Source organism: Scardinius erythrophthalmus, assembly GCF_964197995.2.
Source record: "Scardinius erythrophthalmus genome assembly, chromosome: 7".
NCBI lineage: Eukaryota > Metazoa > Chordata > Actinopteri > Cypriniformes > Leuciscidae > Scardinius > Scardinius erythrophthalmus.
In genome coordinates, this window is record NC_138227.1 from 34198881 (window position 1) to 34208415 (window position 9535).

At 38.2% G+C, this 9535-nt stretch overlaps 1 protein-coding gene across 1 annotated transcript; it reads right to left on the bottom strand.

Moving 5' to 3' along the window:
• Nucleotides 1-4737: 4737 nt before the first annotated feature.
• On the bottom strand, nucleotides 4738-5685 carry LOC308693817 (olfactory receptor 6N1-like; the record flags this gene model as incomplete). Its single annotated transcript, XM_081370912.1, has 1 exon — nucleotides 4738-5685. One exon carries the CDS (start codon nucleotides 5683-5685, stop codon nucleotides 4738-4740), a length of 948 nt encoding a protein of 315 aa, XP_081227038.1.
• Nucleotides 5686-9535: the final 3850 nt, after the last annotated feature.

The window sequence follows — 9535 nt, forward strand, 5'->3', positions numbered from 1 at the left end:
AACAAGGCTTCCCCACAGCCGATTATAACTCCCAATGCAGACACTTTCAACGGGAGACCTTCCCACCCAGACAGCTTCCCCGAGCCAACTTGCGCCCAAAACTGCTCCGAGAGAACCAGCTCCCGCCCGTTGAAAGAACCCCAACGAACCACGTCCAACTTCTCTCAATGGCTCTTTTATGTTTGATTTGTAAAGCGGAAAGCCTATGTGGAGGCTGTGTCTCTCTCTCTCTCGCACCTGCAGTGCATCAGCGCTAATCAGGCCGGGCAAAATTCCTGCCACACCCGGAACCGGAGTAGGACGTGTTGCGTACAAAATCGCTCCCTCGGGAAACTTGTGGCTCAGAAGAAGGGTTCCGCTCGCCAAGCGCTTTTGTCACCCGTGACACATGTAAGTTTTGAAAATGATCTGCTGTTTTTTGTCAATTTAGATTTGATGTATTGGGTTTCAGTGGTTCTGATATTTTTGAAATATGCTGGGCAGAGGTACAGCTCTAGATCCACATGTTACTAAAATGACAGTGAAGCTGCCCACATCATTATCTTATTAATGTTGATCACAGTGAGCCATAGCTGACTGTAACCCTTTCTCCAAGTGTTACTTAAATACTAACTTTTTTTAACCAACCTTCAATACTTGTATTCAGTCAACAGCCTCCCCTCCCTAATGATCTTCCTAAGTCTCTCTCCTCTGGCTGATCTGAACACAGCCTTACCCACGCAAATCATGGTCGGGTTTGACACTCTCAGCACATGTCTCACTGGACTATGGCCAGGGACCCCCTGCCATGTACAAAACTGTCTGGAATGGGGGAAGAGAGGACTGGGGTATCCAGCACCAGGTGGCTAGTGATGGGGGTGATTTAAGGGAAAGAAGCCACCCACTGGCAGCCATGTCATTAGGTGGTCCTCCCTTGAAATGCAGTGGAATCGGTCCTGCAAATCTGCAGAGTTGGTCGGACATGTGGCGTGCTCTGAGGTTGACCTGAAAATGAGCATTGTAAAGTTCAGAAATCTTTTGAGTTGGAGCCTCAAGTGAAATTGTTATTTTCTGCTATTATAGATCGTCATGTAGCAAGAGCACAATAGATTAGGGGTTTGATGTAAAAATATATATGATAGTAATTGAGTTTCAGCTAAACCTATAGGTCTAGTTTTACTGTTTTGTTCCCAATTAACTTACAGAGTAACTCCTGTAACATTAACATAATGTTTCACAGTTAATTGTGTATTTCAGATTATTTAGGCTAATACTATCTAAAAGGCCAATGAATTATATGATCAGGATTTTTAAATAAAGTAAAAAATAACTCACCTTTCAGGTCATGGACACTGACAGACGACAACACCACTGATGAGGTCTTATTAAGGTCTTATAAGCATGTCCCTACCGGGTTCGTCACTTATTTGGTTCCCCTCGAAACATTTCTGTTGTGTTGTGAACTTGTGCAGCGTGTTTCTTTAATTGCAGCGCGTTTCCGTATTTGCAGCGCGTTTCCGTATTTGGTTGTGTTGTGAGTATTGGGACGCATGTGAGTTGTAAAACTGATGAAGATGTTTTCTTATCGCTGGTGGGTTTTTTTCTATTTGCATGTGTTTTTTTCTGTTTGCATGCGTTTTCTTCATTTGCAGCGTAAATAATCACTTAATTAATCACTTAATTTATTGACTGCAATGTATATCTACTTTTAGTAAACTCAACTGAAAATAACTGCAGAGTACTCATAACTATTGGTTTTTAAAAATTAAAATAATTAAGGCAATCGGTGTCCTCAAATGTAATAAGTTAGCTTAACTTATTGAATTTGACTTTGTGTGTGACATTGTGAGCTAACAGTAACTGCAAGTGCTCTGAGTTCATATAAAGTTTGTCATTTCACTGCATGTTTTTACTCAATAAAGTGAATTTTCAGCTATATAAAGTATTTAAATGCAGTGTAAAGTTTAATTGTGTATTAAGAAATGTTATTGTTTTAGTGGACTCGATTAAAATAAGCTCAGAGTACTCATAACTATTGTTTTTTATAAACTTAATTGAATTGAGGCAATCGGTTTCCTCAAATGAAATTTATTTAAGTTAGCTTAACTTGTTGGGTTTTATAGTGTACTCAAAGGACATCTCATACACGCACACTATGTGATTTGTTTTATGTAAAGCGGACAATTGTTCTACTTTTTATGAATTCGACACTTTACTGAATGCCAATGTATTTATTACTGACTGACTTGCCTATTGAATATCGTTATCATTATTTAATATTTTTTATATATATATTTTTTTTCATGCATATGTAGTGGACAAATTGGTCCTACTTGTTACAGGTTTGGTACTTTACTAAAAATTATATTAATTTATAGTATGAGTCCCTGATTATATGTTGCATGTTCTCTTGTACAAAATGTGTGGGTCTAAAAAAATATATATATATATATATATATATATATATATATATATATATATATATATATACACACACACTTCTGTATAGTTTTTGGAGCATCAGCTGTAAAATGCCAGGCAGTGCTCATGATGCCAATGTTCTACGCCAATCTGACCTCTTCCAAAGATCCCACCTGCTACCAAAGGTGAAGCTTGTGACAGCTTTACTTTTTAAAGGGAATATTAATTAAATAATACTATGTAATTCATTCTTATTTTTAGGGTGTGAAGAACATCGAGGGACAAGACACTAGGCTTTTAATAGTTGGGGACCCTGCATACCCCCTCCTTGACTGGCTCTTGAAAGTATACATAAATTCTGCACATTTGACCCCTGAACAAGAATCTTTTAATGCCTACCTGAGCTCACTACGAGTGGGAGTTGAGAACACGTTCAGGATTTTGAATTCAAGGTGGAGGGTGCTGCTAAAAAGAAGCGAATTTCACTTCACCTTCACACCAACTGTGATTGCTACCTGCTGTGCACTGCATACATTTTGCCAGACCGAGAAGGACAATGCCAACAGCAGGTGGTTGGAAGAGGCTTGTGACCTCAATGCTATCTATCCTCAACCTAACCACTCAGTGAATATAGAGTGCGTTCCCTTGTTCATTTTTAACTCCACTTAAGAAATGTGTGTTTGTCTTTAATGAATATGGGACTCTACAACCAGTGCATGAATGGACAATCAGTGTCACAAGCACAATCAGTGTATGACAGTTAAATTATATCAAAGGAACATAAACATCTTGAACATTTGAAATTCACACTCAAGTGTAAGCCTGCATTTGGCATGGTTTTATTTCAGTTAGTTAGCCTAATGACTGGTTTGATTTGCATTGAGAGATGATCTTATGGAAAGTACCCCATGCCAATCTCTAGGTATGGTGAAGGCTATGTGGGGCTATTTTAATTCCAAAGGCCAAGGGAACTTTATCAGGATGCATAGTATCCTGGATCCATGAAGTAACTGGCCTTTAAAAATAAAAATCTGCCTGCCTCTATGGGAATTTAACATAGGGGTGTCCAAACTTATGCACCCTGTATTTTAAGGAAGAACATTTATTTATTTACGATACATTATTCATTCACAAAGAAAATTGGTGTCCTTAAAGGTTGGATTTTTCCTAATTTTTTTAATTAAGGCATTAAGTTCAATTTCCAAAAGATGATTTTTTATTCCTCTTTTTAGTCAACTTTAGCATGGGTGTCTAAACTTATGCATAACACTGTATGTATATATATATATATATATATATATATATATATATATATATATATATATATATATATAGTGTAATATGGCTGGAAAGAAAAATCACAATTGCTGTGTTGTCCATTTCAATAAAACAATTTCCATAGTGTTAGAATGTCTAGGATAATAAAATCTTTGGGTAACACTTTACTTGAAGGAGTGTGCATTAGACTGACATGACACCTTCATAATCATGACATGACACATGTCATGAGTATGAAGGAGGTTTTATGCATGTTAATGACAATCGTCATTAAGTGTCATTCGCTCAATTATGTCATTTTCAATGCAAAGATGACATTGTTTGAGATGTCTTTGTTATGACAACTTGACATAAACCAATACATCATAACCTGTCATAAATATGTCATCAACATGACATATTAGATTAATCATCAAACTTAAGAAACTACTTAGCTTTATGGGTTAACATACATTATATTTCTGATCACTTTTTTTTTTTAGTGGTACAAACTGAATTTGTCATTAAAATGTCATCAAGTGTTAATACTCTGTCAAATTATTTTATAACAGTGTCATGCATATTTTTCTGGACCTCAACTACAGTGATACTAATTAAATTTTGTATTAAAATGTCATTAAGTGTTAACACTGTCAAATTATTTTATAACTAATACTGGAATACGGGGGAAAAAAGTGGTCAGAAATATATTCATGACACAGTTATAATGGCCTCGTGACAGCCAATGTCAAAACCAATCACATGACAGTTTAATGTAATGTTAACCCATAAAGCTAAGTAGTTTCTTAAGTTTGATAATTAATCTGCTATGTTTATGTTTATGACAATTTAGGTTATGATGTATTGGTTTATGTCAAGATGTCATAACAAAGACATCTCAAACAATGTCATCTTTGCATTAAAAATGCATAACTGAGCGAATGACACTAATTGTCATAAACATGCATAAAACCTCCTTCATACTCATGACACGTGCCATGTCATGATTATAAAGGTGTCATGTCAGTCGTATGGACTCCTTCAAGTAAAGTGTTACCCATCTTCATATGTGACCAATATTCAATCAGATATTTCCACTTCTTTTTTGAAAAGCAGTCTCACGACTTCCTTCCGTAGTCTTGTCAGATTTAGTCCATAAATGAGGGGGTTTAAAATGGGTGGTATGAGTAAGAATTCCAAGGCCATGAAATTACGCAAATCTTGTGGCAAACTCTTTGAACCATAACGAGTGTACAGCACATCAAACAGCAAAGCAACAGTCACATTGAGCAATGCAAGAAGATGTGGTACACAAGTTTGTATGAATTTGTGCCTGCCCTCTATTGACTTTCTGCATTTTCTAATCAAGTAAATGTATGAGCAAAATATCAATATTCCATGTCCAAAATATATAAAAATGATTACATACCCAATCACATTATTTACTGTTGTAGAAAAACAGGAAAGTTTAACAACTGACCAATTTTCACAATATAGCTTTTCAATACTAGAGCCACATAATGTTAGTCTTGATGTTAATACAATTAAAACAGAAATGCAAAAAAATGGAGAAAGCCAGCAGAAAAGGATACATTCAAGAACCCTCTGATCGGTCATTACTGAATGATACTCAAGTGGTCTACATATTGCCACATACCTGTCATATGCCATCACTGTTAATGTTGAAACGTCACACAGAACAGATGAATAAATGACAAAAATCTGAATCAAACATCCAGCATAAGAAATCACATGATACTGGGATAATAAATCATACATGAATTTAGGGTAGAATCCACCAGTGCCAAACAGTCCATTTACACACAAATTACAAATAAAGACATACATTGGCTCATGAAGCTTCTTATGTGAGATTACAGTGTAAATTATGGTAACATTAAACAACACAATTAACGGATAATACAATGCAGTCAATGAAAAAAACACAAATCTTTTCCCCATTGTTTCATTTAGTCCAGAGAGTGTAAACACTAAGACAATGGATTCATTCTCTAGTGGTGGCTGCATCTAGAATGATATGCAAATACTTATGATAGTGATATCATTATGCACATCATAATAAAAATTATTTATTTTGAAATTAAGAGTTAGATCATTTTACAAAATAATCATTCAGATAGTCAGCTATTCAGTCCTGTTATATAAATGGAAATATTCAGTACTCTAAAGGTAGCATATGCTGGTTCTTCAAAGACGCAAACAATTAAATAATTAAAATCTTACCACAATCTCTTTTTGTTAGTTTGACAGTGTTGTGAAAGGTTGATCTGGTAATATATAAATGTAGAGACTATTCTCATGATAATTGTCTTGTTTGTGAACACTTGCAAGACTTTTAAAAAGCTCTCTTGAGAATATATATATATATATATATATATATATATATTTTATGTCAGTCTATACTTAACATGTCATTAGAGTAATATGCAAATGAACACTTCATTATATACAATTTTATGGAGAGCGTTAGCTTTTGTTTCTGCTCTGACAGCCACAAGACAACACCAAACACAGTGAGAGCATGTTAGAAATCAGGAATGGTGAGAGAACATCTTGGGTTGCAACTGTACAGGGATCGAGACACTGCGTCCTGAGATGATTATGGGGAAGCAACTGTCAAATCACGGCAATCAAATTGGCCAGCAACTGCCTATGACATCATATTAGTGCGACCAGGAAGTATATAAGGGGCGCCTAGAGAACATGTCATCCACTTCTCATCTGAGGGGACTGTGCAGGCAGCCCGGTGGCATGGCACCGTGACACAGTGTCTCGTTCCGTGTTCTCAGGGAACAAGGGTTACAGTCGTAAATCGAGACGTTCCCTTTCTAAAGGGAACTCGCACTGTGTCCTGAGAATCTTATGGGGAACAAAATACCAAAATACCTGGTGCTTCCAGTTTGGTCTACTACCCTGAGTGCTGTGGCCCCTGGCAGTCTATGAGGTGCCCATCACAACAGTAGAGAAGCTGGAGAGAAGAGTCACAGTCCACATCAAGAAATTGCTTGGAGTTCCACGCTGCCTCACCTCCATAAGCCTCTACGGAGACAGTGTCCTCAAGCTGCCCCTCACCAGCCTCACAGAGGAGTTCAAGTGTGCTAAAACACGTCTGCAGATGACCTTGAACGAATCCAAAGATCCGGTGATCAGAGGAAATGCACCGACCCTGGTTACTGGGCGCAAGTGGAGACCAGCAAGAGCATTAGAGGACGCAACAGCAGCTGATATTGTGGGGAATGTTCAGCAAGGAAGAGGAGGCCTTGGACTAACAACTAGTCGCCCAGCCTGGAGAAACGCCACTGCTCCAGCACGGAGGAAGATGGTGGTGGAGGAAGTGCGGCGTCAGGAGGAAACGGTAAGATGGGGCAAGGCAGTCGCCCTCGGCAAACAGGGACTGTGGACACGGTGGGAGAGTGTCGAAAAGAGGAGATTGAGCTGGAGGGATGTATGGGCTATGGAAGCGAGGAATTTGAGCTTTACCATCAGAGCCATATATGAAAGAAGCAGCCAGTGGCTCTGGCTGAAGAGGAACGACCCCAGCTGGGCCCCCAAGTAGTGTGCCAGGAGATAAGTCGGCTTTGGTTTTACTCAGGGAACAGGACGTCTCTGCCATGCACAGTCCCCTGAGATGTCTACTCGACAACAAGGTGACTCTCATGGCTAATTGGACTCGGGACGCAAGCTGAGGTTTGATCAACCTAGAGCTGGCCGCCTCTGGAGAGGGTGTATAGTGTCAAAGGCCGAAACACCCCATGACCTAGAGGAACACTACTGATGATGCGTCCCGTAAATCCAATTCTTCTCACGAATCTACCATCCACCATTCACGAATCTACCATCCACCATTCATGGACAAGTCCACCAGTAACTCGCATGTGCTCGCACAGGGAGTCTCCATCTCATCCTGTGTTTTCTAGAACCAATGCCGCCATGTTGAGGGGAGTGCAGGCCAAAATAATGGCTGAGACTATAGCACAATTATGGCAGCTTTCAGCTGAAGTGCCAAAACCACTCACCCCTTCTGGTCACACATTAGACTGTCAGTGACAATACTTCTTATGGCCACTGCCTGAGCTTTCATGCCACCATGAGATCAGTAGAGCAGTGGCTTCAGACTAGAGAGACTCTTGCCCGGTGCTATGTGATTGATTGCTCCTGTCTGCCTTGCTGCTGGCCTGCGTCTGTAAGCTCCTTATAGCTTTCTGTTTTGAATCTCTATTTACTATCATTTCTTGTTGTTTATATTGCTAAATATAACTTACTCCTCAACATATACTATATATTGTCTAATATTGCCTATCACATTAATCTGACATCGCTAGCTTTTATCTAAATCGGTATCGCTAGCACAACACGCTAGTATTTCCATAGCTGCCTACTTTTGAGTTTGGCTTGGAGTAAGATTTATGTAGGGGAGGGAGGAGGGGGGGGGGTGTAAAAATACAAATTATTTATTACATCACAATAAGTGTATTGTGTGATTGTCAAAACATTTTAGTAACTAAACTGAATTTTATTAGGTTTAGTGACAACATGTTACAATGTTTACATGGTACAATTTCTGGTAAGCTCCGTTTTTTTATTATTATTGCTTGACACACATTTCACGATTTCAATTCAATTCTTGTGATTTGATTTAATATTGACTCATTTGGATAAATATTAGGTACACAAGATAGGCATTCATTTTTCTCAAGAAAAAAAAAAACCTCACCTAATGCTATAAACATTTAGAGATCCCTTTCAGCTGGTAGTATTATTTAAGGTTAAAAATAACTCAAATTTAATATAATACGTTTTTTTTTATAATAACAACTTTATGTAATGATATAAGTAAAAATATAATAAATATGTAATATAGTACACATATTTAGCTAAATACTCTATAGCTCTTTTTTTTCTAGCCAACTAACGTGCTATAGCCTATATTATGGTCATTAAATGGCTTTCTTGAGGTAAATATGTGACATAATTGTTCTACAGCTGTTTTATTGACCCCTTTGTTTGATTGATTGATATTATTTATGAGGAATATACATTTCGGTAAGTTGTACTGTCTCTTTCAAGTGTTCATTGGTGTTTATTAGCTAGTAGAGATGATCGCTTTACGTGCCACTAGGGATCTGTCACGTCACATTTACAAGCGCCAAAACAGCATTTATTGTTTGAATTTCGTAATAAAATTGTAAGAATCTGAGAGCTGAGATTTTTTTACATTTTTATCAAAAGTAACCTGCTCTGTCTAGTCTGTCGGTCTCCGTGTCCTCTTTGCTTCGTGTTTTTTCTGTGCGTGAGAAAATGGATGTGTGGAGTGAGAGCGTGTGAAAAGTGTCAATTGCGTGAGTGTCACGGTAAATGCGTGAGAGTTGGCAACTCTGTATTTCATTAGCCTGTTACCTGCTATCAATGCTTTTTTTTCCACGTGCTCGCTCCTTTTACGAGTCTATCAAACAAATGTGGTGAGTATGATCAGCCTACAAACACGGTGAGTAATGTCTTGCACTTCGTGTCACGTTTATAGTATAGCATTATCTGTCAGCGCTGAGGGCTTTACTTGTGATAAATGCATGGAGATAGTCAGGCTGACGGAGAAGATTTCAGAACTAGAGACGCTTCCAAACTTTAATCGAGGATAGTAAGAGTGCAAGGGCTTTAGATACTGTCACGGTTCACAAATGCATTGCTTTCTTTTTGTCTCGTGCGTTTGTTTTTGTGTATGTGTGTGTCACGTGTATCTGTGGGTGTGGCCGTAGCAATCACGCTCATTCATCAATCTGCAATCATCATCGGCGCCAGCTGCGACTCATCATCACATCCTTAAATACTCACCGTTTTCTCCTCTCCATTGTCAGATCGT